The 27,430-nt window shown below is 46.9% G+C and overlaps 1 protein-coding gene and 1 pseudogene across 3 annotated transcripts; both read right to left on the minus strand.

Moving 5' to 3' along the window:
• On the minus strand, positions 1-24,793 carry DCAF4 (DDB1 and CUL4 associated factor 4). 3 transcript variants are annotated; one of them, XM_028141454.2, is made up of 14 exons: positions 24,732-24,793; positions 18,502-18,598; positions 14,790-14,890; positions 14,218-14,375; positions 13,391-13,473; positions 12,085-12,187; positions 10,708-10,851; positions 9,779-9,828; positions 6,476-6,555; positions 4,740-4,835; positions 4,512-4,609; positions 3,035-3,208; positions 2,694-2,808; positions 1-1,033 (listed from the first exon to the last, which is right to left on the minus strand). In XM_028141454.2, the coding sequence occupies exons 2-14, from the start codon at positions 18,588-18,590 to the stop codon at positions 840-842; spliced, it is 1,485 nt and encodes a 494-aa protein (XP_027997255.1). In that variant the 5' UTR covers positions 18,591-18,598; positions 24,732-24,793; the 3' UTR covers positions 1-839. The 3 variants fall into 3 exon arrangements, with proteins under 3 accessions (XP_027997255.1, XP_008137093.1, XP_054571920.1); XM_008138871.3 differs by having other exon boundaries at positions 4,740-4,838; XM_054715945.1 differs by lacking the exon at positions 3,035-3,208 and having other exon boundaries at positions 4,740-4,838.
• LOC103283895 (CBY1-interacting BAR domain-containing protein 1-like) lies at positions 21,557-24,414 on the minus strand (annotated as a pseudogene).
• Positions 24,794-27,430: the final 2,637 nt, after the last annotated feature.

Raw genomic sequence — 27,430 nt, forward strand, 5'->3', positions numbered from 1 at the left:
CAAGGTTCTTTCTGGTTTATTGTTTGGTAGAAAGACATGCTCTTTAACATTTGGTATAAACATCTCACAAACTGCTTATCTTAGACTGTAAAAAAGTCAAAGCCTATTTTCTTTGAAATGGGGCCCTTGAATCTGACATTCAAGTCACCATGATAGAAACAGGAGCTGCTGTGTCTAACATTTTGGAGGACGCCTCAACAAAAGGCCTGCGAAGGCCTGCCTAAAACCTCTAGCATCTAAAGCGATCCACCGTTCTGTCCAATGCCTGTGAGTAAGAAAAGGAGAGTCCCAAACACTTGTTCCTATACTGAGTGTGAGAAGGCCAAACTCCAGCCTTAAATCTTTCTCTAGAAACTCGAGAAAAAGGACTTTCCTCTCCCCCTTCTCTCCAGCTGGCGTTCTCAAGTGCAGATGCATGTCTTCTTGGGACCCAGGCACTGACTACCCTCACAGTCTCATTAGGCTTCTTGAAAGGGCTTTTGGTGAAAGAAGCTTTAATTTAGGTATTGCTAGTCTTCAGCCCTTAGAAAAAGTAATTTTTGTTTTATAAAAGGGGGGAAGGGACTATTTTAAGGAATTCAACAAAAGGAAATAGGTACCTTTTATGAAAAGGACTTTAAAGCTCTCTGAGCCCACAACTTAACTGACATAACATTACTAAAGTGTCTCCACATAAAACATAGCACCTTCATGTCCCCAGCAGCTGGATGGATGGGATCTGTGCATACGGAGCATCCATTTAAAATGCCTTCACTGGAAACAGCAATTATGGCAGAGGTATGGCTACTCTTTACTCCATTCAGTCAAATCCACATCCCTGCAGGCTGCTCTCTGCAGAATTAGCTGTAAGGGAAGTAGTAAAGGTCCTGCTGGACGGCCATGAGCAGCCCCGGCGCTCCCCGCACGCCCCCAAGCCGGGAAGAGAAGGCCACACTGGGAATGTTGGTCCTGGAGGTGGGATGTGGGGAGGGTATGGTTCTGAGCAGGTGGGTATCGTGGAGGCTCCAGATTCTCGTGTAGCAGTCCTGGCCCACTAGGAGAGGGGAGACAGACACGTGGCAGGTTAGTGAGAGTGCAGAGAACTCATGTACGTGGCTTCTCATGACTCCCTGGGAGCCAGAACACAAACCCTCAAATGGAAAATGTTTCTACCGATAATATGTAGTTTTTGAAAATCCAAGTGATGGGTCACCCTGGTGCTCTAGAACCATAACTAGTTGCATGTATTCAAAGTGACAAGCTGCAATGACTGGCTGTGTGACACCCTGGAGGGCTCGCTGGGTACCCGGCTAATGGGAGGGCACTGTGCTTCTCTTAGTGTCAAGGCTGTTCAAGAGGGAGCCCAGCCCACCTGGTCTTGATGACATGCAACCCATTTCCTGTTTCTAAAACGTCAGCCAGGAAGAGCTAACTAATGACTTCACTACACCTGGGGACAAACTAGGGGCCACTCTCCCCAGAGCTCTTTCTGGCTTAACGGCTTAGTTCTTCAGACCACATGGTCTTCAGGGCTCAGTGATGAGGAATGCGACACCTAGCACCATTGGTTCTGGTGGTCCAGACACATGGTATATGGACTGGAGAGCTTCAGAGGGAGAGGGCAGACACCCGAGGGACATACAGCCAGCTGCTCCTGCGCTGCAGGTGGACTCAGGTAGCGCAGTTCACTGATCACTGCAACTGGCTGACTACCCACATCTGCCTGTCAACAAGGTGTCTCTTCGCCATTATCCAGAACACTGAACTCCTCTGAGCTGAAAACCCACGGAAAATAGACTTTAAAAGGAAGCTGCCCTGACTGGTTTGGCTCAATGGATAGAGCGTCGGCCTGGGGACTGAAGGGTCCCAGGTTCGATTCCGGTCAAGGGCATGTACCTTAGTTGCGGGCACATCCCCAGTGGGGGGTGTGCAGGAGGCAGCTGATCGATGGTTCTAACTCTCTATCCTTCTCCCTTCCTCTCTGTAAAAAACAATAAAATATAAGCTAACTGGTGGTGATGATGACAGTAGTAAAGAAGAGTAAGAAAGTTCTAATAAAGTGATGCTGCTTAGCCACAAAAAGGTTTTAGGGAAAAGTACTTTCTGTAGGAATAGTAGCAAACTTGAGGATCGAAGACTGAGAATACATTCCTTAATGTCAAGAGCCTACTATTTCATTTGTCAAACCACCAAACTCCCAGCTACCAGAATATTCTATTGTCCACAAACAGTATAATCTTTTAACTGCTTTCGATGGGCTTAGTAGCTAGACAGCTCTGCTTCCTGTTCTACAGATCATGGGTCCAAAGGGATGGTGTTAAAGGAACCAGGCATCAGTTTCTTTGCAATGACCTTAATTTCTTTTTTCAGCATCCTCTTCTGGAAACAAACACAAGTTCAAAGAACAGGGAGCCCAAGGTTTTCGATGGGAAGTTGCATAATGGGATAAGGTCACACTGAATGCTGACCTGGGGAACAGGTGTAAACCCTACATCCAAGTCTCCCAAACTGCTGTTACTGCACCTGCTTGCCTGTTACTGAGATGTTTGTCCACTGACGTGGGAACAAAGGGCTGTCCCAGCTAGTCCCCCCAATCCCAACAGTCCACGATCCCATATTCTGTTCTGTTCTAGAGTAATGTCTCCCTCAGCTGCTTCAGATGCGGGGGGCCTAGGATAGGATTCGGTGAATGGAACCGCCCCTGCCCCAAGTACCGGCCACCAGGATTCCTTCTTCTTCGTGCACGTGCAGGGGCAGGAGGGCGTACTCGTTCACGTGACCTTCGTACTGCCTTACACACTTAGTGGTCCTCAGGTCCCACAGCTTGATCTGAGGGAAGCAGCACAAGGGACCGTTAAGGAGGGTCCAGCAGGTACACTGGTGAACCCCAGGAATGAGGGAGGGCAGGTGGTCTCCAAATACCTCTTCCGGTTAGAAAAATCTAAGCCTCAAAATCCTGAGGCCTAGACTCCATCAAAAGCACCAGAACCAGTTTCATGTCTGTCTAGACCAGACTGGACTCTAGCAAAGCAGCTGCCTGCACAGTCTACTCTACCTTTCCAGCCATGTCGGATGCCACCAGGCACTGCTCTTCCTGGAGGATTTTCAGAGATGTCACCGATGTGTCGTGGAACAGGCTAATGGCCTTCCAGTTATTGCCTTGATTTCGACATCGAATATCAATGGCAAAGATCTCCCCAGAGCGACAGCCATTAAACAGCAAAGGAGTCTGTGGAAAGAGGGACTGCTTGGTACCTCCCGCTAAGGCTGGGAGGGGTGCGCCCTCCAGAACACAGCCCTCCGTCCCCTCCCCTATCCCAGCTCTCTTGGATCAGAGGTGTGGGTGTGGTTGGTCAGAGTTTGAGCCTCAGTGGAGCTGGGAGGGTTCCTTATGAAAGCAGAGAAGAACTGGGCCCCATGTGTCCCGCCAAGGTCATCCCCACTGACTGCACTGGCTCATTAGGCTTCACTCTAAAGCCCAAGTGATGGCGCCCTATCTCCACCAAGATCGTGTGAAAAGCTGGGGTGATGAGGATGGAGTGGGAGAGATCAGAGGTCCAGGTAAGACATGGGGTCCCAAAAAGAGAGGGAGGCTGGCTGAAGAAACCAGAATTAATGAACTCTGTGCTTACTCCTGGAAGCAGATTGGCATACTACCTCCTCCACATTTCTAAAGAGAGACAGCATTTTCTGTGGAACAAGATTTTGAAATGCAGTAACACTAGAATTTTTTATTTTTAAATTTATAAAATGTGTAACTTGAAAGCTGTGTATGAAACTATTAAGGGCTATGAACTTGGAATTAAACACTAAAAAAACTGCTTGCCAGGCTGGTGTGGCTAAGTGGTTGAGTATCGACCCATGAACCAAGAGGTCCCCAGTTCGATTCCCAGTCAGGGCACATGCCCAGGTTGCAAACTCAATCCCCATTAGAGGGCGTGCAGGAGGCAGCCTATTGGATGTTTCTCTCTCATCAATGTCTCTATTCCTCTCCCTTCCTCTCTCTAAAAAAAAAAATCAATAAAAACATATTAAAAACAAAAAACTGCTTGTCGTATTGGCTAATCCAAGTACTACTTAAGAATTGCTAATAGTTCATTTAAACAGGAAGTTGTTTAAAGCCAGTTCAGCCTGGCCTTTCTAGATCAGTCAACTTTCACTCAGTGCAGACACATTTAAGAAACCCTTAATCTAGTGGTCGGCAAACTCATTAGTCAACAGAGCCAAATATCAACAGTACAACAATTGAAATTTCTTTTGAGAGTCAAATTTTTAAAACTTAAACTTCTAACGCCACTTCTTCAAAATAGACTCGCCCAGGCCGTGGTATTTTGTGGAAGAGCCACACTCAAGGGGCCAAAGAGCCGCATGTGGCTCGTGAGCCGCAGTTTGCCGACCACTGCAGTCCTTCTGATGCCATTTTCCCCTGTAAAGGGGGGATGAGGACTGCCGGTCACATGGGAATCCAATTTCAATCCAGCAAAATTTCCACTCTTGGGAAACTGTATTAGGCCCTTCCCAGGCCCACCAACCATGACAGCAAACTGCTGGGCCAAGACATCACTGCTCGTCCCGAATGACAGCCGGTGTCCCGTCACCACGTTGGTCACCAGGACCCACCGAGACAAGCCTGAAGGAGACAGAGATGAGGCGGAGAGACAAGTGTCACTTGTAATCTGGGAGAGGGATTGCGGGATATGGGGATTTAAGGTCTGAAACATCCTTTACTCTGGGAACCTGGGGTGGCAGCCATGGCTCACCTGTGCTGAAGCAGTTATTGGCCTGGATGTTTGAGGACCATGCACAGGACCAGGCCCCAGGGATCCGGAAACTGCAGAGCATGCCAGGCCGGTCTCCTGCTGAGAGAAGCAGGGAGTGTACAGCATGGCTGCCCTCGAGGGACAGAGACCTCCCCTTCACGCTGCCATGCCAGTAACCACCCGATTTGGGAAACCTCCAGGAACAGCTGCTCAGGGGTGTGCAGGAGGCAGCCGAGCAATGATTCTCTCTCATCATTGATGTTTCTCTCTCCCTCTCTGAAATCAATCAAAATATATTTTAAAAAACAACAACAAAAAACTGTGGTTTTAGAAGTCAGGATAGTGGTTCCCTTTAGGAAAGTGGTAATTGGGAGGGTACTGGAAATTCTGTTTTTTAACCTGGGTGGTGGCTATATTTACCTTGTGATAGCTCATTAAACTGTATACTTAAGATTTGTGCCCTTTATGTATGTTTTATCAATAAAAGAGTTTAAAAAATGTTTTGCTTCAGAGTGCACATCTAATAATGTAATCTGAGATTGAAGCCCTCTTATCTTAGACACTACTTTGCCTCCCCAATAGCTGTTAGTCTCTTTAACACTTCTACTGGACGTCAGAAATATTCATTCTCAGAATAGTCACTTTTGAACCAGGGACCCCAGAGAACCAGGGTGTCTTTATTTGCTACCACAAAACCCAGGATGAAGTTTTGTGGGATTGATCCCATAACCCGGGGGGCATGTGCCCTGACCAGGATTCAAACCGTGACCCTCAACCACTGACCCACACGGATCAGGCCACAGATTAGTTTTAAAGGCAAATTTTGAACTTCTCTTGGCCTATTTCTTCATCTGTAAACTGGTGATAATACCTGCTCCATACACTAGCTGTTCAACGAAATGCCAGGCACTGGGCTAAGTGTACGTGACTTCATGTACCACTCCATGTAACCTGATGGGGAGGTATCATCTTCACTCTACAGAGGTTAAGTAATCTGTTCAAGTTGGGATTCGTGCTGGTCTGCCTGAAGCCTGTACTCTTAGAGGCCTGACCCTTGTCTAATTGATCCTAATTCTCTGAAAGACTAGAAACTTAATTTTCAGAATGCTGCCAGGAAGAAGTCCAGAATTCTGAACTGCCTTCAGCCAGGGAATAGTAAATATCCTTGATAACATCAGCGGGTCACACCTTTGTGAATGATCTGTACCAGGAGCTCAAATAAATGTTTTGATTTCTTGCATTGATTACACATACTTTTAACTGTTCTGGCTCCTGAAATGACCCAAAAGAAGGAAATATGTAAAGATGCCAATGCATCCCTGGTCAGTGTGGCTCAGGCAGTTGGGCATCGACCTACGTACTGTTCGATGCCTGGTCAGGGCACTTGGCCTGGGTTGCTGGCTCAACCCCCAGTAGGGTACATGCAGGAGGCAACCAATCAATGATTCTCTCTCATCACTGATGTTCCTCTCTCCCTCTCACTGAAAATATTTTTAAAAAAGAAAGATGCACATGCTTCCAGTACGAATCCTGGGTCAGGTTTACCAGCTCCCCACAGGTGCTTGCTGTCCCCATCCTGCGAGCTCTGAGAAGTTCACTCAGCTTGTGGTTCCCACCCCTTCTTGTCCAATCCTTCGCCAAGGAGCTTCTGGTGTTGTTGGCTGTAGCCTCTGGGAGGCAAGGACAGAGTCCTCTGTCACAGCACCCCCTTATTAAAAAAAGGGGGGGGGCGGTACCTGGATGACTATTGACGAACAGTGACGCTGGGAGCAGGGTGGCACAGCCTGGAGTCTCTGCAATTCCCATGAGGCACAGCCTGGAAACTCTGTTAAGGACAGTCAAGTACAAGCTCTCCTCTGGGAGGAGAATGGGCATTAGTACCCTTCAAAAAATTACAAAAATAACACCCGTAAAGCCAGATTTAACACATTCACATTTTCCATATTTAGTTTCAGATGTTTTTAAAGGAAAAAATGTCACAGACACAGCTAAAAGCCCTCTTTGACCCCTCCCTAGCCCAATTCTCCCTTTTCCCTCACCCAGAAAGAATCACTGTTCTAAAATTGGTCTGCGTTCTAGGCCATGTTACATTTATTTGTCCATGAGCAATAGAAAGAACTGTCACTGTTTTAAAAACATATGTAAACAGTATCACACAGATCAATCTCCATTGTTTTCTAGATTTATAAGTGTTGAGGTTTATAGCCCCAGTTCCTTCATTTACACCATTCTTTGTATAAATGCATCACAATTGATTTATTCGTCTTCTGCTGGGCACTTAAGATTGTTGTTTCTCTTTTTGCTCTGCTGCTGGAATGAGCACCTTCCTGTCTCCCAGGGCCATGTGTGGGAGCCTTTCTAAGGCAGTGTTTCTTAATCCCAGGGAAAGAATTTAATTTTACAGTACTACATGCTATATACACACAAATATTTGAAACAAAAGTTTTATAAAATACTAGAGGCCCAGTGCAAGAAATTTGTGCACTGGTGGTGGTGGTGGGGGGTGTCTCCTCAGACTGGCCTGCACCCTCTCGCAGTCCGGGAGCTCTTGGAGAATGTCCGACTGCCGGCTTAGGCCCGCTCCTGGGAGTGGGCCTAAGCCGGCAGTTGGACATCCCACTCACAGTCCGGGACTCCTCGCTCCTTACCACCTGCCTGCTTGCTGCTTCTTACCACTCAACTCACTGCTCCTTAGCACTGCCCCAGAATGCGCTTGCCAGCCGTTTGCCTGGCTTCTGGCTGAGTGGTGCTCCCAATGTGGGAGCACATGGACTACCAGGGGGCAGTTCCTGCATTAAGTGTCTTCCCCCTGGTGGTCAGTGTGCATCATAGCAACTGGCCCTTCTGCTGTTCGGTCGATTTGCATATTAGGGTTTTTATTATATAGGATTTGTCCTTACTAAGTATGAAACTGTCATATTTTCTAGTCTGTTTCACTTAAAAAATGCTACTCACAAATTGCTTTCATAGCCCACTGACAGGCCCTGACCTGCAGCGTGGAAGCTGCTCCTATGTCTATACCTAGAGTGGATGGGCCTGTGGGGTTGTAAGGTTCTTGCGTCTCCAACTTCAAACTTAAAGTGGTTATATCAATGCACTTATCCAGCAGTGTTCCATTCCCCATTCTCACATCTGTCAAATCTTGGCACTATCAGACCTTGAAAATTTGTGCTTATCTGAATGGGTAAAAAATGCCTTCCCATTATTTAAATTCGCATTTCCCTAACTACAACTGGGTGTACTGATTCATCTGATTAGTCGTGTGGGTTTCCCTTTTGAACTGTCTCTTTATATTCATTCCCTATTTTTCTATTGTACTGTCTTCTGACTGATTTGGTTCCTCTCCCTTTCCCTTCACAGCCTAATTTCTCTCAATCAGAACCTACATTTATCTCCACTCCTTGCTTTTCTTTCACTCTTCAACTCACTAAAACCCAGGTATGACACCTTTCCAGTAAATGTTCTCTCCAAGGTCTCCAATGAGCCCTAGTTTCTGAATCTGATGAACACCCTCCAGGCCTGCCCTGTGGTCATGCAGCACAATTTCTAACTACACACTCCTTGGTCTCCACACCATCACTCTTGGAGTTTCATCTCTGGACTCTTCCAAACACCAACACTGCCTGGCCTGGATCCCAAGCTTCTCAGACTTGTGCCTCTCCTCCACTCCTGCTCCTCACTCCCTCCCTCTCCACTGCCTGTTAATATTGCAGCAGCCTTCTGTCTGAGGTCTCACCGTCATCAGCCTCTTTAAGAAATGACTCCATGATCACAGTCTTCCATGGGCATCTCACTCCCTGAGGATTCAGTCTTGCAGACCCTCCGTAGCCAGAGACATCATGGATACCCATGTGCACGGTCTCCTGAAGAAGTCCAGAAGAATCTTACAACCCCACTGGCCCCTCCTTTCCATGCATCCCAATACCTGCATCCCTCTTACATCCTGCTGCAACATAGACATCACTATACAGACTGATCACCCGTGGAGCTGCCCATCTCCAGCACTTTGCACAGGTATTGTATATGCTCAGTAGATGTTGGTAGAATGAACACACACACACCTCCTCAAAAAATGTAAATATTTGCAAAGCAATCAGGCAACATTTTTGGCAGTTTGTCTGATGCGTGCATGTCATGCTGCCTTAGGTGGTAAGTATCTCTAGTGTGGAGGGCAAGGATATGGGGAAAAAGTCCTTACACATGCACTTTTAGTTACTGTGGCTGAAACCCACAGGTTTAAACAGGTTCCGATTCAGCCATCATTTGTTGAGGACCCACAGGTGCCAAGCACTGTGCTAAGTGCATTCACAGATGTTAACTGTTAACCACATGGCAACTCATGAATTGTGTGTTGGGCACCAGTGTTCATCCTTTTAATAACTCATTTATTTTTATTATGGAAATGATTCAAGACAAGACTCATTAACATGTGGCTTTGGCTTGGGGTCAAACAATACTCTTCTGTGAATCACATGTCGGACAACTGTCCTATGCATCAAGAAACCCTGGGGACCCCAGACGAAGGGCCCAGCTACCCTGACATTGCACTACTGTGCTCCTAGCAAAGAAGCCCTGATGGCTCTCTGGGAAGGCAGAGACTAGAATGAAGAGTGCTCCAAAGGCCATTTCCGCAAGGACCCCAGGTCCAGAGGCCACAGGCCCATGCCCCATGCCAAAGGAACCCCCTTTCTCTGATGCCTGCCTCAGCCCTCCCCTCCCCGCAGGAGGCCCACCCCACCTTGGGACAACTGCAGCTCTTGCTCCTACCTCTGCTTCAGGAGGATTGGGGGTTCCTTCCCAAGATTTTACTGCTGCTTTCTGCTTTATTCCTCTGCTAAAGTTCATAGTGACCTCAAAGTCACCCCAGACCTCAACTACTTCCCTGAGCATCAAGGGAATCCTTGTCTTCTACCATGTGCATTGCTCTTTCTGAAAGAGTGAAGTGTGTGCAGAATGGATCAGACTTCTAAACCCCATAGATGCCTGTCCACAATAGGGCGTGGCCTGCCCACCAAACCTCTTCATCTGCCAAAGGATACAGAATGTGAGAATCCAAGTGGTTCAGCGAGGCCCAGCACACAGAGTTCACCTGGTGAGGAAGCACACAGCAAGACGGAAAGATTGGTCTGACCACCACCTCATGGAGAGAAACAGATTCTTTCTTGTGGAGTAACTTGTGGGGATAGATCTCCCTTTAAAAGGGGCTGGAACAAGCATCCTGAGAACAGGAAAGCTCCTGTCCTAGCACACAGAGCCCTAAAGAGGAACAGGGAAGAGGTAGCCCCAGGCCTTAGTCCTCCAATAACAGCATGGGCCGCACAGTGAGACATCTGGTAAACCCTGTAGGGCAGGGATGACTTCTCTTCAACGGCAGGAAACAAACCTAACTCTGAAGGCGTACTGTATCTCATTTACCCAGAAACCATTTTCCTATCTTGTGGCTCATATCCCAAAGAACAGAAAGTCACAGCTTCTTACGGATGCAGTTGTCACCCCACTGCAGTTTAAAGGTTGCCCCTTAGACATCAAGCTTTTCACATTTATGTAAACCTCAGTGTTAGCCATGGACTGGCTGAATGACTCACACATCGTCCTGACACTCTGGGAGGACCCTCCACCCAGGCTACTACAGCCCACCTCCCAGGAACTATGTCCCTTATGTGGGCTCCTTCGAACCAACTCAATCCTTTTGAAGGGAAGGTCCGTACAAACCAGCTAAAGAAGCACCACTTCAAGTCTTCCCACATCTAAATTCTTTTCTCTTTCAAGACAAGAAACTCCTTGGACCCTTTTCTTCCTCCATGGGTTCTCAGGATCTACAACTCCATTTCTCCCTTGGGGAAATGAGGTAACAGAGCGCTGGCTTCTTCCCAAAGTTCTCTCCTCTCCTCTGAATTCGGCTCACCATTGCAGTGCCCCTGGGCCCCAAGGCAAGTGGGCTGCAAAGCTAAAGGGGAGGGCGGAGTACCTTCCGGTTGGTGAAGTAGAGGTTTTCGTGCATATGCACCCTGAGTGTGGGGGTCTTCAGACCACGCAGGCTGATGATGCCGTACTTGGAGCCTCCAACCTTGACATCATTCACTGTGAAGAGCCGGTCACTGTTGGTATCCGCCTGGAAGGGGAAAGCGGCTTGTAGGTGACTTCACAGGCCTAACACTATCTGCCCATCTCTCACAGCCCTGTCTCTGCATATTCACCAGGTGAGAGCTCCTGTCCATGAGGGAGTGCAGAGATGACCTGAGGGGAACTCACTGCAAGAAAGTATTCAGGTCAAATGTCTCCCCAAACACATATGGGGAGAATGAGTCCTGGCCCCTGACACCCTTATGAGGAAGGGCTCTGCTATCGAGGTCTCCTGGGGCAAGATGTCAAGGGTCGATTCTGCAGCTTCAGTCCCTAGTCCTGTCAGCAGATCATCAGGCTGAGGCTCTTTTTAAAAAAAATATGTATTTTTATTTATTTCAGAGAGGGAGGGATAGAAACATAAATGATGAGAGAGTCATTGATTTGGCTGCTTCCTGCACGCCCCTTAAAGGGGATTGAGACTGTAACCCAGGCATGTGGCCCAATGGGGAATTGAACCTTGACCTCCTGGTTCATAGGTAGACATTCAACCACTGAGCCATAATGGCCGGGCGAAACTCTGTTTTGTGTGTCTCTCTCATTTTCCTGGGTCTTCCCTAGGCCTCCAGGAAAGACAGGGCTTGCTGGGCAGGCCATGCTCTACTGTGACCTCGAATCCCCAGTCTACCTGAGCAGTTTGGCTCCTTCTGTTTGCAGTGGATCCTCTGCCAACATTTCCCTGGACCCTGGACTCAAGTAGTTGGCCCTGGCTTCCAGCCCGGGTCTAACCAAGAGAAGATTTTTGCTCCTTGTAAATGGCATGATGATAGTGGGTGTGCAGGCCAAGGGTCACAGGCTTACAGGCCCCTGCTACTCAGGTCAGAACAGCAAGCAAGGGAGTAACCTGCTGTTGCTACTGAGGACACTGGAGTGCTAGGGCTGGCCACCAAATCCTGCCCAGTATAGGAAAGAGTAGAAGCTCCCGAACCACTGTGTACCCTTCTGATGGTTCTGTCAATGTGAGGTGGGCCCCGATTCTCATGTCAAATGACAGAGCTGTAGTAGGGGTGACAATGGTCATCATGGCCTTCCTTGCCAGTTGGGCACTTGCCAATGGGTAGCCAATAGGTGCCTGTTAAAACTATAAAAACTAGTGGACACATGCTTTTATGCAACGGGCATCTACACAGCCAGGCGTGATGGGAGCCAATGCTAGGGCATAAAAAGTGTCGGGCATGGCAGCAACACCCCCGGCATCCACACGTGGCTCGCTCCCACTCACCATTATGAGGTTAAATCGGTCGCTTGCCAAAGCGGAGGGATCGGAGCTGTGAATCTGAACCTTCTTCCTCTCCATGCAGCTCACTCGCAGCTCATGGGCTAAACTGCAGGGGGAAAGAGAGGGGTGGGGAGGGCATGGGCACCACACCTAGACACCCATGAGGAAGATTCAGAGCTTCTGCCCTGCCCACACCCTGAAGACCATCTCACCTTGTTGGCCCTCTCTGTTATTTCTCAGCAATGGAAATGAGCAAGATCCCAAATAAATCCAATTTTAGAACTCTTAGAAAAACTAAAGCAAAGGAATGAGCGGCCCATTTACAGGGTCAAAGAAAGTTAGAACTAGAGGAATCTGTTTTTGGATCATCTGGTACAACTCTTTCTCTTGAGACCAAGAGAAGGTGCCTGAGAAATGAAACACGCGGAGGGACACACCCAGCTAATGGGAAGAGCCCAGGCATGCAGCCGCCCATCTTACTGCCCCTTTCCCTCCACGTCATGCTACCTCTCCACGAAGGAGGAAGTATGTTTTAGGGCGAAGAACAGGTCTTTTTACCTAGATATTTATCTCTTTTAGGGAAATGAAGGAGAGGCATGTTCCTACCTGCCCTGCCTCATACCTCCTGCATGGCTGGCCTCCACGGAAGGCGGCCTCGCTCCAAGATGAGAGCTGTGTCCCCTATAAACCACCCAAACTCATGGTGTTTCTTCACACAGTGGGAGGCAGCAGAACACAGGGGTTAGGAGCTCAGGTTTGGGAGTCAGACAGATCCCATCCTTTCTGGCTTTACTTTGAGAAAAATCACTCTGAGCTTCAGTCTCTTCTAGAAACCAGAGGAAGTGTCTACCTATCTCATAGGGCTTTAGCTAGAATTATATCAGGAATCACAAGTACTTAAGTAAAGTTTAGTGCACATACATCTATTTAATGTTCCATTTTTTGTAACTTATTAGGTAAAGAGAAAAGGAAGCAGAAATCTCACAGGAATGAAGTTATAAGACCCACTACTAAATCAAACACGATTTATAAGTAACAGAGAAAACATCCTGAGAAATTTCTGCCCAATTTCTCTGCCGAGGTCCCCTCTCCGCTCTCTGGCCTCCTGCAGAAGCCTGCCCCGTGCTCCAGGAGTGATCCTCTCAGGGCTGGGGTCAGCAGCAGACGGCAGGCTGTGAGCTAGAGCGCCTCAATTGTGGAGGCTCCTCACAGAGCAGCTATGTGGTCTCCTGACTGGATTCTTGGACCATGGAAATAAAAAACAGAAAAAGAATACTCGTGAAGAAAACATAACGAGGCACTGACTTACCGGCAATAACTGGTGGCATTGAGAAAACCCAGCTTGCTTTTTTGTAACAAGGAAGTGGCATTAAATCCCATCCTGGTTATTTTCTAAATTAAAAAACAGCAACAACAAAAAGATAGATTCAGTGAAGTTTTATGTTATACAATAACAGAGAATATTTTTAGTTCCATAGGATGCAATGAAGAAACAGGTATTAAATTGGCAGAAATTATATGCTATAAATTTGATGGTCTCCTTGGCTAGTCTCCAATCATGGCAAGAGGAAAAGCATATCACAAGCAAGAATGTGTGACTGGAAGGTCTGCTCAGTGCCTCTGTCCAAGCCCCCCAGTCAAGCTATACTTGGGGAGAAGCCACCAAGCTAGTGAGGGCAGGAACGGCCCTGGACACTCAGGTCTGCATCGTGCTTTCCATTCCACCTATGGTGACCTGGGGGCCCCAGATTTTCCATTCTGTTGCCCCATAACCATCCAAATGTCCTGGCATCTAATCCCCAGAAGGGATTTAAGAAACCCTCATATCCAAACCATATACCCTGGTTTTCTATTCAAAATATACAGTTACTGAAACTATCATGCTGCTTTTCAAGATTCCCTCAGGGAAGGACAAATGTTAGAATTACTGATGAAACTTTGCAAATTGGGAAAGTGGAGTGGGAGGAGATTGCTCACTTGTTCTTATTCTCTTCGTCAGGTTTCTGTCAGGGAAAAGTCAACACCACACTCACTAAGCGGAGTGTGCAGGGGCGCTGAATGGGCACCTGCCTTCAGCCGTGCATGCAGGCTGGCAGGAGTGCGGGGGACAGGCGGCCCCCGGAGCGTGGAGCCCACCTTGGTCTGCCTGTCCTCTTCCTCTAGCAGCTGCAGCCTTTTGTGCTCCATTGCCTTCTGCTGGATGCCCTCCTTCGTGAGGGGGTTGCAGTTGTTGTGTCCAGGGAGCAAGCGGAAGTACCGATTCTTTTCGGGGTCAAAGTAATACCCTGGTAGATCTTTAGTCAAAAGAAATAAAATCCAACTTAAAATACCGTGACCAGACCCATCTAGAAAGGAGCCCGGAGCCTGTCCACCCCCGCTCACAGCTGCCTATCTTTTCTAAGGGGCGGGAGGTGGGCTAGCATTGTCAGTCACCATCCTGGGCCCAGTTCAGGGCTGGGGGCGCTGTTTGCCTCAGGATCACAGTTCTTGGTGTACCTAGTTCCTCCCTTTACTGTTCCGATTTGCTCCCAGAATTTCCTCTAAGCCCGAATGAGCTGGTGACACACATGGAGTTCACCCACATGCAAGTGCAGACACACAGGAGGAAGGGCGGCCCGGACAGACATAACCAGTTGACCAGTCAAGACTAGGTTTCATCTTTCCCTGTGGGCAGGGCCAGGGGAGTCCTCACCAGCAGACTGCCTTACCTGGCACAGAAGAACTCCCAGCTGTGCTGGACGAGGTTGACGGGACCTCCTCATCGCCATGGTCAGAGTCCTGTGGGCTTTGCTCTGCCCCTGTGTTACACCTGTCGACACAATCATGGTAACTTGCAGTGAAGGGCTGGAGACCCAGTCATTCTCTGACTGTGGGGTCCTGGTAGGGGTAGCTCAGGCAGTGCCACAGCCTTCACCCCTGACCCTCTCACCTTCCATTACTTGGGAAGCATTAACCCCGCTTTTCCTTAAAAGTAGTTTACCTATTGCAAATACACCAGTTAGAGCAAGGTTTTGTCTCTCATCTTTAAGAAGATTCATGTCATTCCTTTTCTCATCGCCTCACATGAGGTCTTTTGGAATTTTCCAGATGAAAAGAAGACCAGAAATCTTTGCCAATAAGAATTCTACCATACATCCCTATGTTCATAGCAGCACAATTTACAATCGCTAAAATTTGGAAACAGCCTAAGTGCCCATCAGCAGATGAGTGGATTAAAAATCTGTGGTACATCTACACAATGGAATACTATGCTGCTATAAATAAGAAGGAACTTTTACCATTTGCAACAGCATGGATGGACCTGGAGAGCATTATGCTAAGCAAAATAAGCCAGTCGGAGAAAGATAAATATCACATGATCTCACTAATATGTGGGATATAATGAACAACATAAACTGATGAACAAAAATAGATCCAGAGACAAAGAAACACTGAACAGACAGTCCAACCTCAGAGAGAAGGCAGGGGAGATGGGGGGGCGGGGTAAGAGATCAACCAAAGGACTTGTATGCATGCATATTAGCATAACCAATGGACACAGACACTGGGGCGGTGGGGGCGTGTCCTGGGGGCGGGTGTGGTGGGGGAGGGAGGTCAATAAGGGAAAAAGGAGACATATGTAATACTTTAAACAAACAAACAAAACAACAAAAAGGAGTTCTACCAGCTGGGCTCATTTGTCAGCTCAACAGCAGTTATAAGGCCAGGTGAATTTCATTCTTTACTGGATCCAGCAATATAGTTTAAATTGTACTTGGCAACCCAACCTTATAGATGGAGAAACTGGGGTTCAGGACACAGAGGTCATTTGCTCAGTAATACTGAGATAGAGCCATGGTTTAAACACTCATTTTGCAAAGCTACAAGCAGCTTCCATGGCAATTATAGGCTAAAGGATATAATGATAGTGCAAGAGACCTAATTTTAGAATCCCGATAAAATCCTCTTTAAAATCAAGAACTTCCCCTCTCGCCCCACACCAAAAGGAGCACAAATTGCAAAACTAGGTGGAAGGAATGAAAGAACTTTCTCTTTTGTCTATAAATACTAACGATGCATGGTTTCAGGGAAAATTTATTCTCCCTTTTTATGGCCCAGAGTTTCCTGTGATCAGGAAGCTCATCTGTGATCAGCAGCAGGAGGGAAGGAGGATTAAGTGTCATGACAAATGTCTGTGTTTCTAGTCCAAGGGCTGCTGCTCCATGCTTTCCACATGGAGCCCAGAAGGTGGCTGTCCAGCGTGTTTCCACACAACTCGGCCAAAGCCGAGCTGAGACTCTTGCACAGATCATCACACTGTACTACGCACTGTGCTCTTTGGGAAGGCCTGGGGCACAAAAAGTATCCACGGTTCTCCTTTCAAAACATACAAACACTGGGCACTGCCCTGATCTTGCTACAATATTGGTCAAGTCTGGGACTCTGACTTACAGTAATATTTTATTCTGCACCTAATGAGGCCCATCCCTTACGAAGGGCCTAACCAAGAGCCAGGCAGCCCGTTAGGGGCTTTATATACATCATTGTGAACTTCACAAGTGAAGTATTGTACAAGAGTAACTCAGAGTGATTAAGTAACTTGCCCATAGGAAAAAGCAGTGCGTCAAACTCAGACTTCTTAATTCCAAAGACCTTGTTCCTTCCACATTTAAAAAAAATATGTTTTTATTATTTTTTTATAGAGAGAGGAAGGGAGAGGGATAGGGAGATAGAAACCTCAATGAGAGAGAAACATAACCGATTTGGCTGCCTCCTGCATGTGCCCTGATCAGGAATCAAACCAGTGACCTCTTGGTTCGTAGGCTGACGCTCAATGGCTGAGTCACACCAGCCAGGCCATTCCACATTTTGATGCTTTTTGTTACTGTTTAGTTTAAGCTGGTCTAAAGAAGCATCATGGCCTTTGACACCTTATAACTAGAAATCTGTCCATTTTGAAGGAGGTCTGGAGTGTGGAAGTTTTAAAATTGGCAGACAGGTCCCCTTGGTGAGGTGGGGGCTGTGCAGACTTCTTACGACCATAAGTCACACCAGCAACCCTGACTGTGAAGAGGTGTCCTCTCCTGCTGCCATGAGGTGATGGGGAATCTTGTTCTGAGACTAGATTGCTTGTATTTCCTTCATGCAGTAAAATAAGTAGAGGGGAGCCCGGCCAGCGTGGCTCAGCGGTTGAGCGTCGACCTATGAACCAGGAGGTCAGGGTTCGATTCCTGGTCAGGGCACATGCCCTGGGTTGCGGGCTCGATCCCTGGTGTGGGGCATGCAGGAGGCAGCCAGCCAATCTATGATTCTCTCTCATCATTGATGTTTCTCTCTCTCTCTCCCTCTCCTTTCCTCTCTGAAATCAATAAAATATATTAACCTTTTGCACTCAGATGTCGAGTGTGACTCGACACGGTTAGCATCGGTAGCAGCTCTTTTTATACTCTTTGAATGTATCGATAATTTGAAATATAAAAAAATCCAAATAAATAAGTTTGTATGAAAAGAAACTCCAGTTTTTTATTCTACTGCCGTGCTTTGTAAAATCTGGGGTATTTAAAAAATTAAATCCCGAGTAGAATAAAGGAATCGAGAAAAAAGCAAGTGAGTGCAAAGGGTTAAAAAAAAAAATAGCCCTAACTGGTTTGGCTCGGTAGATAGAGCATCAGTCTGCAGACTGAAGGGTCCTGGGTTTGATTCCAGGTCAAGGGCATGTACCTTGGTTGCGGGCACATCCCCAGTAGGGGTTGTGCAGGAGGCAGCTGATTGATGTTTCTCTCTCATTGATGTTTCTAGCTCTCTCTCCCTCTCCCTCTCCCTTCTTCTCTGTAAAAAAATCAATAAATTAAATAAATAAAAATATATATATATATATATATATATATATATATATATATAAGTAGAGTGGAAAATGTTTATATTGGAATTTCAACTAAGTATTCACTAGGCTTTATTTTTTAAGCTGGGTGGAAGGTACACATTCATTGTACTATTCTTTATACCTTTTGTGTTTTTAAATACTGTATTTTATATATATTTATATATAGCTTCTTTCTCAGGATTTACTGAATTAATTACATTTCCAGAATGTTATTTTCATTGGATGGAAAAAAAAAGACAGGAAAAGAGAGAGGGAGTCTATAAAGTGGAGAAGCAGCTCTCCTTCAGTAGTATCAGACAATGTCTACTCTAAGCTCCTGGCTAATGCTCTGGCCAGAAGTCACGTCACTCTGAAAACAAAGAAGAGTGGCCATCTCCTCACTGCTCAGAGTGCGGCAGGCAGGCTGCCCTGCAGCAGCAGCGTCCCCTGGGAGCTTGTTACAAGTGCAGACTCTCGCTGGGCCCCACCTCGGACCCTGCATTTTGACGAGACGCCCAGTGACCCACGTGCACGGGAGGGTGCCGGACATACTGAATGGCACTGGGGACAGCACTTGCCTCTCGTTCGGTCTGTGTTGTCTGAGTCTAGGGTTCTGCCGCTGGCTCCTTCTTCCATGTCTTCTACTTTTCCAGGTGCTTTTATGCATTTCTGCTCCTACATGAGAAAAAAAGGATAATTACATATAAACATGTGGGTGCATGCACTTTTCTGTTCACTTCTTTTTTTTTTTTTTAAAATTTTATTTTATTGTTTAAAGTATTACAAATAGTAGTACATATGTCTCCTTTTTTCCCATTAACCTTCCCCCGGCCTCCCCTAACCCCCGGCACAGGCCCTCCCCACAGTGTCTTGTGTCCATTGGTTATGCTTATATGCATGCATACAAGTCCTTCAGTTGATCTCTTACCCCGACTCTGTTCACTTCTTGATAGTCCCTTCATGCTTACAACCAAGCCCAACCTGGTTGTCCTCAAAGCCGCCATCCCAAGCCTCATCTGTAATAGGCTGCCCTCCAGGTGGGGACACGATAACATACAATGTGTCTGAAGCCACTTTTCTGGCTGAGTTCTCCTACCTCACAGTGACACCTGGCCTGACAAGCTGCTAACCTCTGATCCCTGGGTCACTGTGTGAGTTGTTGACAGACTCTCACAATTACTTTAAGACAACAGTTTGAGCCTGACATGAGATCTCTCTTAAGTTGTGCTTCTTTCTTCTTCTTACCTGATAATAGCAGAGCACATACTTTTTCCTTCAATCTATACACATACTATTTGCAGAGAACAGTTTAGTATTGATGAGCAGGGAAAATTGTGAACATAATTAGTCGGGGGCTAGTGTGTATGACTTCTCAGAATGCTTTCTAAAGAGTGTTTTAGCTTCGAGCGTACACTAGCAGTTGAAAGGAAGGATGTGAACAAACTTTAAAAAAAAAAAAGGAATGAGATGAAAGCACTTCTTAGTAACACTGATATTGCCATAATTATTTCAAGTAGCTTTTAAAAATCTTATCTTTTATAATCTGAATCTATCACTTAATCATCAAAATATCACAAGTCTTTGCAATGGGAATCACATTCCCATTAAAAGACTTACATAAAAAGACTAAATTGTGGTCCAAGGATCACCTGCTGTAAGTTTCAGGCTTTCTCAACATCTGGGGATTTTTTTCTCTCCACTCACTGGAGACACTGATGACATCTTACCTAATAGATTTAAAAAACACATTCAAATGCCATAACAAAATTGGGAAAAAATGGGTTGAATGTAACCAGAGAATAGAAGTCTACTTGTTTTCATATGTGTGTGTGTGTGTGTGTGTGTGTGTGTGTGTGTGTATTGATTTCAGAGAAGGGAGAGATAGAAACATCAATGATGCAAGAAAATCATTGATCAGCTGTCTCTTGCCCATCCCCTACTGGTGATCGAGCCAGCAACCTGGGTATATGCCCTGACTGGGAATCAAACGGTGACCTCCTGGCTCATAGGTTAACGCTCACCACTGAGCCATGCGGGCCTGGGCTCCAACTTCTACTTTGGAGTTGAGAGTGCCTGTTAGCATCAAACAGGGCGCTAGAAGTCTGGACCCATATCCCAGAATTCAACATTTACTCAACCACTTCCGTGTCAACCTATGATTGTGAATTGGGGTTATTTCGATTCAAAGAAAGAAAGAGAAATTTAATGGGTATGGTACTTAACCAAATATTTCACAAATTCTATAACAAATTTCTTGATTTGCTAGTGGGAATGTAAAATACTGTCACCACTTCAGAAAGTTTTGCAGTTCCTCAAAAGATTCAACATAGAGTTACCATATCAGCCAGCAAAAATGGTCACACAAAAATTTTGAGAGGAACATTTATAGCGGCATTATTCATAATTGCCTAAAAGTGGCAACAGCCCATATTTCCATCAGCTGATGAATGCATAAAAATGTGGCATCTCCATACAACAGAATGTTATTTGGCCATAAAAAGAATGAAGTACATGACACAACAAGGATGAACCCTAAAAATATATGCTAAAGTGAAAGAAGTCAGATATAAAATTGAACGATTCAACGTATATGAAATCTCCAGAATAGGCAAATCCAGACACACACACACACACACACACACACACACACACACACACACACACAGTATGTTATAGGGGCTGGGGTGGAGGGAGAGGAGGCAGAGAATAAAGAGACTAACTGGTACAAAGGTCTTTTTTTTTTGAGACTAAGGGAAAGGTTATACCTTATTAACTAGGTGGTAGCTTGATAAAATTTTTATAGAATTTTAAATGACATAGGATAGTCTATGTGTACTTATGCTTTCTTAGATTCCACCAGATTACTAGCTTTTCAAAAGCTGTAGCACTGCCCTGGCCGGTTTGGCTCAGTGGATGGAGCATCGGCCTGCGGACTGAGGGAAGGGCACATGCCCGGGTTGTGGGCTCGATCCACAGTGGGGAGGTGTGCAGAAGGCGGCCGGTCAATGATTCCCTCTCATCACTGATGTTTCTATCTCTCTCTCCCTTTCTCTCTGAAATTAATTAAAAAACATTTATTTAAAAGTTGTAGCACCATATATACTTTAGTATGACAGCAGTTTTGTTTTAAAACCATCATCAGATTATTGTGACTTTTATTTACTAGTAAACTAAAACTTATGCTTCATGCATTTGTACAACACAGATCTACTGGTATCATATTTCTTTATTCTGTTTGGTCCACACTGTTGAAAGGTAAATTTACAGATCAAATGATGATACTTTATGTTTCAGTAAAAGCTTAAGAATGGAAAATGTCTTTTTACTTAAAGTTTCATGAAATAGAATTTACATTTAACAGAATGACTAGATGAGATCTTTTTCTGGAGTCAACCTAAAAGAAGCTAAGTGGAATTGGCAGATCTTTTAGATTTTGTTGCCAACTTACTACGTATAATAGCACTCCCAGCCAGGTACAGTGCATTAATATGAAGTACCTTGTAATCCAAAGGGGTGAGGGCTCATACAAAAAGATTACATATTACCAGGTAGGAGTTTGAAATGCCTAGGTGTGTAATATTTTTAAAACCTTAATTTTCAGTCAGCATAAATTTCCTTTAATTTTCTCTATTTTCAGTCACATTTCATTTTGAGGCTTAACATAGCAAGCCAGTATAGTTTTAAATATAGTGATCCTGGATTCTGAGTTATTTTAAGATGAAAAGAGAAAAAAGAAGTGTACTTAGGGAAACTAATTTCTTCTTCTTTAACATCTAACTCATCATCTTCTGCTTGTTGATCCTTTCTTAGTCAACAGGTAGACACCTGTCCTGCTCCAGAGCCACTCTTAGCTTACAACCATCTCTGAAAAGGCAACTTTTTTGAATTTGCCCTTACAATATCTAAACAAGATGGATAATCTGGCAGATACCTAGAGCTTCTGAAAAAACCTCTAAATCTTCCTCATCAATCTTTTGTATATTTTGGTAGACAGCAGAGTATACCTCCAAAGTTTTGCTGTGAATAGCATTTCAGTAGTGATAAATTCTGAAAATATATTTATATCCTTTATCTGCTTTTTAAGCTTTCCTCCAGATAAGTGTTGTTTGGGTAGCATCCACTGTAGCTCTCTGTAATAGGAAACATGTCCATCCATTTGCTGACTTGTCTGCTTAGTTTCTCCATTCCTTACTGCTAATGTTGCTTTGTGCTCATCCCATTTCATTTTTACTATGGTTCCAATGAGCTTTCAAAAGTTCAACTCTTTTGGCTCCAAGTCTTTCAACCTCCACTTTTCGATAATCCTGAAGTTTCAACCTTCACTTGTTGAAAAGACCTGAGCAGTTTTTCAGGACCTGCTTCAAATTTGGGGTCTCTCTAGGGACCTATTTATGGATCTCATTCACCCAGAGATTGGCTTTGTCTTGCAGTCTGGCAGTTTTCCACACAGGAGTGGCAAAGATTTGGCCCTGCACTCCAAAGTGCTAGTGCCTTTGCTTTGAGCATTTCACAGGTTTCTGGATAAATAGTGTCTTTGCCCCAAGACACCATTCCGGGCTTGCCTGAAAATTCCGGAAGGTGTAGGCCCAGAAAAATCCCAGACCCAGGAACCTTAAGGCTTGTGGGGTGGGGGCGGTGCTAGGCCACAAAAGATTGCAGTCAGCCTCCTTCCTGGCTGAACGCCTCAGGCACACCTTGGTCCCCTCACTCTAGGCCAGAGGTAGGTCCAGAATCCTCCGAAGGCTGAAATTCAATGTGAGCCAGAGGCTCTACTTGCCCCACCTAAGCCTTCAGGTGGGGCAGCCCAGGCAGCAGGGCCCCACCACCCTGCCTAGCACAGGGCTGGGGGCTGGAGCCCAGGAACAACGCTCCGAGGCCCCTGGGACCCACTTGGGGTCATACGGTTTCTTTTTGGGGTGATAAATGTTCTGGAATAAGAGATACCATGTGATGGTCACACAATCTTTCGAATATACTACAAATTGTACACTTTCAAAAAGTAAATTCTATCTCAAAACAAAGATTTACTATAGCAGTACTATAATAATTAAAGTAAGAAACATCCTAAATAATTTAATGAACAACATAAACTGATGAAAAAAAAAATAGACCCAGAGACATAGAAGCATGGAACAGACTGTCAAACCTCAGAGGGAAAGCGGGGGTGGGAGGGTGGGATCAACCAATGAACTCTGTGCCTATATGCATAACCCAAGGACACAGACAATAGGGAGGTGAAAGCTTGGGGTGGGGGTGGAGGCGGGGGTGGGGTAGAAGAGGTCAATGGAGGGGAAAAGGGGGACATATATAATACTTTCAACAATAAGTAAACAAATAAAATGAAACAATGATACCATTTAAAAAACAATGATTTGGAGGGGGTGAAATTTCTGTGGAACTATGTTGACAAGGGTCCCTATAAATATCCACTTTCAGAGGAAAAAAAAATCCTAAATATCCAACAACAGGAGAATTAAGATTATAGAGACTACTGGACTGTAATGTGGAAATGCTGATGCCATCGGTTTATGGAGCAGAATACAAAATGACCTCTACAAGGCGCTTGCTGTGCCCACCCCGGGTGGGTATTTTTTTTTAACTCCACCAATGAGGAAACAGGCTTAGAGGGCTAAGGATTGTGGCCCTGCTGGTCTGGCGCCCGGGCTTGGTGACCACAGGAAGCCCAACTACAATTTCCACCCTTATTTAAAAGGAGAGTCTGGGGCTTTGGAATTCTGTTTGTTTTCTCCAGAAAGTTGTCACACAACGTTTTCTTCCCTTCTTGCTGATTTACAAGACAATGTCTCTACACCCATCAAGGGGGGGTGGGGGTGGTAATCATGGTTTCTTAGGTCAAGTGGGGAGACATAAGGCTTTCTGGACACGCAGGTACTGACGTGGAAAAGGTGGCTTTCCCACTTGACACACTCGGTGTATGTAACCCCGAAAGTGTGGGTTCCACCCTGGGCTCCGCTACTTACTACTACTTTTGCTTCCATTCAGCCAGCATCTGCAGGGACAGAGTCAGGCCCACTGCGCGGCCCCCTGCCCCACCCCCAGGGGCTGCCCAGGCCCCTTGCCTGGGCCCAGCCTCCTCCCGGTCTCCAAGGAGTTTGCTCCTGGCCTCGCACTGATGCTGGTACCCCTGCTCTGCCCGCTGGCTGTGGACCCACCAGGACCCGCCCGGTCGAAGTTCCTCTGCTTCAGGTCCAGGGCGTGCGTTACCGTAGGCAAGTGGCCATCTCAATGGGCCTCTGACTGTGTCTGACTAAGGTACTACCGACCACCCACAGGCCCGGTGAGCGGAACACTTCCCGAGGGTCCAGCCTCTGCACAGTGCCTAGCACTGGGGGGTCTGTGAGCGCTCGGCCTGCCACAGCTGCGACCCTGACCTGTCGGAACCGGCCCACCACAACCGGAACTTTCAGGGAAAACGCCGCCAAGGGCTCGCAGACCGGCCACTGGCAGGTGTGGGGTGGCACCTTCGGCATCGGGGTTTCGAAGAGCGCTCCTTCAGGTCCGACCCTGAGCAGCGACGCTCGTGGAGTCCACCCGCACCGTGACTGCGGCTGCGGAACCGACCGGACGGGACAAACCGGGCTCCTCCAGTCCAAGAACCCCGCACACCCGGAGCGCGCCCGCCCAGCTCCCACCCACGCCACGGTCAGGCCGGCGACCCACGTGCTCGGCTCCTCCCCTCCCCTCCCCTTCCCCCCACGCCCCTGCCCCATCCCGAGCTCCGTCCAGGGGGCAGCAGCAGCAGCCCCTGGACCGTCACCAACGGTCGCCGCAGCCGGCAAAGACTTACTCGATTAGCGGGTGCTCCCCGGCTCGCCCTCGGGCCCAGGCTCGGCCGAAGTAGTGGCGAGGCGTGGAAGGACCCGGAAAGACCGAGATTCAGCGCCCACCAGTTAGCGGCGTCCGTTGCGGTGCTTTCGCAGCGGATAGGGCCATGGCGGCCGCCCCTTCCTTCTCATTGGACAAGGCTTCTGACTGTCTACGCCAATAGGGTGGATCCTACGGGGAGGGCGGGGACTGGGGGGTTCGGCTCCGCCCAAGGCTGGCGAAGTGGCCGCGTGTCCGCAGGCGTGTTTTGGGACCGGCGCGTTTGGGGGCGGGGCATGACGCTGGTGGGCGGAGCCGGGGCGGGGCTGGAGGCTGCGCTGGAAACCCAGAAGCTCCAGGCTGCCGTCTCTAGCGGGGTGGGTAGCGCCGGCTACGTTCTCTGCTAGTTAGCAGCCCACGGATCCAGCCTGTGGAAGTTCTCTTGCCCCTCGGAGAGAACTGAGACTTGGGGGAGGAGGAAGGATTGTGTTGTGGGAAGGGCGAAGGAGGCTCTGAGATGAGGGAGGGAAGAAGGAGCGGGTGAACAGGTGGGTGGTGTCTTCAGCAGCGACAGCAGGAGGCTGCGGCTGCTAATCCGAGGTCCGCGTAGCTCCAAGGTGCAGGGGAGATTGCCCAAAACTGCAGTCAGAAGGCCTCTCTTCTAGGTTTAGTTCTGTTTCCGACTTGCTGTGGGACCGAGGGCGAGTCTCTTCCCTTTCTGTGCCTTGATTTCTTATGTTGAAACAAGGCGGTTGACCTGATGTTCTGAGGTTCTTTCCAGCACAAAGTTTGTTCACACAACCAATATTCTTCAGCATATTCTCAGTGCTGTGCCTGTTTCGGGTATCTGCTGACAGACATCAGATCTTCTAAAAGGAAAATGGAAGCCTGTGATGGGCACTTGACCAGAAATGACAGTTTTGTGAAGAGAGCTGGGTTCACATAGGCCAGGGTGGGTTGGTTTTTGCCTCAAATGGGCCTGGTGTGCCATGTGCCTTCCATGCTAACCCAGGCCCCTGTGAGTGGTTGAACCCATTGGAATTTAGGTTGTAGGATTTATCAACTGTACCTGTGTGTGAAATCATTTTAATCAACAACAAAGAAGGTAGGATTTCTGCTCTCAAAGAATGTATAGGCAGCCCAGCCCAGTGGCACAGTGGTTGAACCTATGAACCAGGAGGTCACGGTTCAATTCCCAGGCAGGGCACATCCCCGGGTTATGGGCTCAATCCCCAGTGTGGGGGCGTGCAGGAGGCAGCCGATCAATGATTCTCTCCCATCATTGATGTTTCTATCTCTCTCTCCTTTCCTCTTTGAAATCAATAAAAATGTATTAAAAAAAAAAGAATTTACAGATAAATGCACGGTGTGGAGTAGGGAGAGGTGGTGAGAGGAATGAGAGAAGCGAGTATTTTCAGAATGAAGGACAGCTTCATGGAGCTTGAGCGGCCTGAAAGAGAAGACAGAGAGAAATTTTAAGCTGTACACATAACCTGGCTCAAGGAATAGTGAGGCCTTCCTTTTGGCTGGTTGGGAGGGGAGACTTGGAAGGAAAACCAACAAGGTGGGTTGGGTCAACTCAAACGGAAAGGAGCAAGCAAAGGAAGCCTCTGAGGGGTTGAGAGTGGGGGGCTAGCACTTTCGCTAGGAGCTTATTGCAGCCACAGTCCCTGTGAAGGTAGTCAGCGGAGAAGCAGAGTGGTGGCGGCTGGGGTGGAAGGAAGGGATGGGAGACACAAACTTGAACTCTGTGGGAGGCGTCAAACTGGATTCTCAGCTGAAGAGCTGGGGGTCACTGGAGGAAGTCAGAAGGTGTTGGCTGGGGGCTTGCTGAGTGAGCCAATAGCAAACAGCCAGCTGGTGGGCTCCATTGAAAGAACCCTGGGGTAGGCATCAGATAACATTTGCAAATCAATGCACAAAGGAAGCTGGGCTTGGGCAAATCTTTTGGCATCTCTGAACCTGCTTCCTGGGAGGTGAAATGAGGGTAATGATGAGGTTGTTGTGAGGAGCAAATGTGATGACCGTAAAACATCAGTGCCTTCTTTTATGAGGATGGCTTGGTACCTGAATGGTGCGTATTATCAGCCAAACTTAAAATGGTTCTTTTTTAAAAACTTCATTTCCGGAATTGGAAGCCAAGGCAAAGAAAAGTTTTTCTTTGAAATGGCGCCTAAAATGACTCAACATTACATTTGACTACATAAAAAAATCAACAATACTTTTAAAAATATATATATTTTATTGATTTTTTTACAGAGAGGAAGGGAGAGGGATAGAGAGTTAGAAACATCCATGAGAAAGAAACATCAATCAGCTGCCTCCTGCACGCCCCCTACTGGGGATGTGCCCGCAACCAAGGTACATGCCCTTGATCAGAATCGAAGCTGGGACCCTTCAGTCCTCAGGCCGACGCTCTATCCACTGAGCCAAACCGGTTGGGCAACAATACTTTTATATGTCCTTGTCATGTGCCACTTATTTTTTAAGCCTTTCATGTATTCATTCTGTTAATTACAACAACCCTGTGAGGTAGGTACTATTAGTATCTTCACTTCACTGATGAATTGAGTCATGGAGAGTTAATTCACACAGCTGGTGCGTGGCACAGCCAGGATTCAAACACAGGCAGTTTGGTATGTTTATATTTTATCCTCATCCTGAGGATATGTATTGGTTGCA

This window comes from Eptesicus fuscus, chromosome 5 (assembly GCF_027574615.1).
Source record: "Eptesicus fuscus isolate TK198812 chromosome 5, DD_ASM_mEF_20220401, whole genome shotgun sequence".
In the NCBI taxonomy this organism is placed as follows: domain Eukaryota; kingdom Metazoa; phylum Chordata; class Mammalia; order Chiroptera; family Vespertilionidae; genus Eptesicus; species Eptesicus fuscus.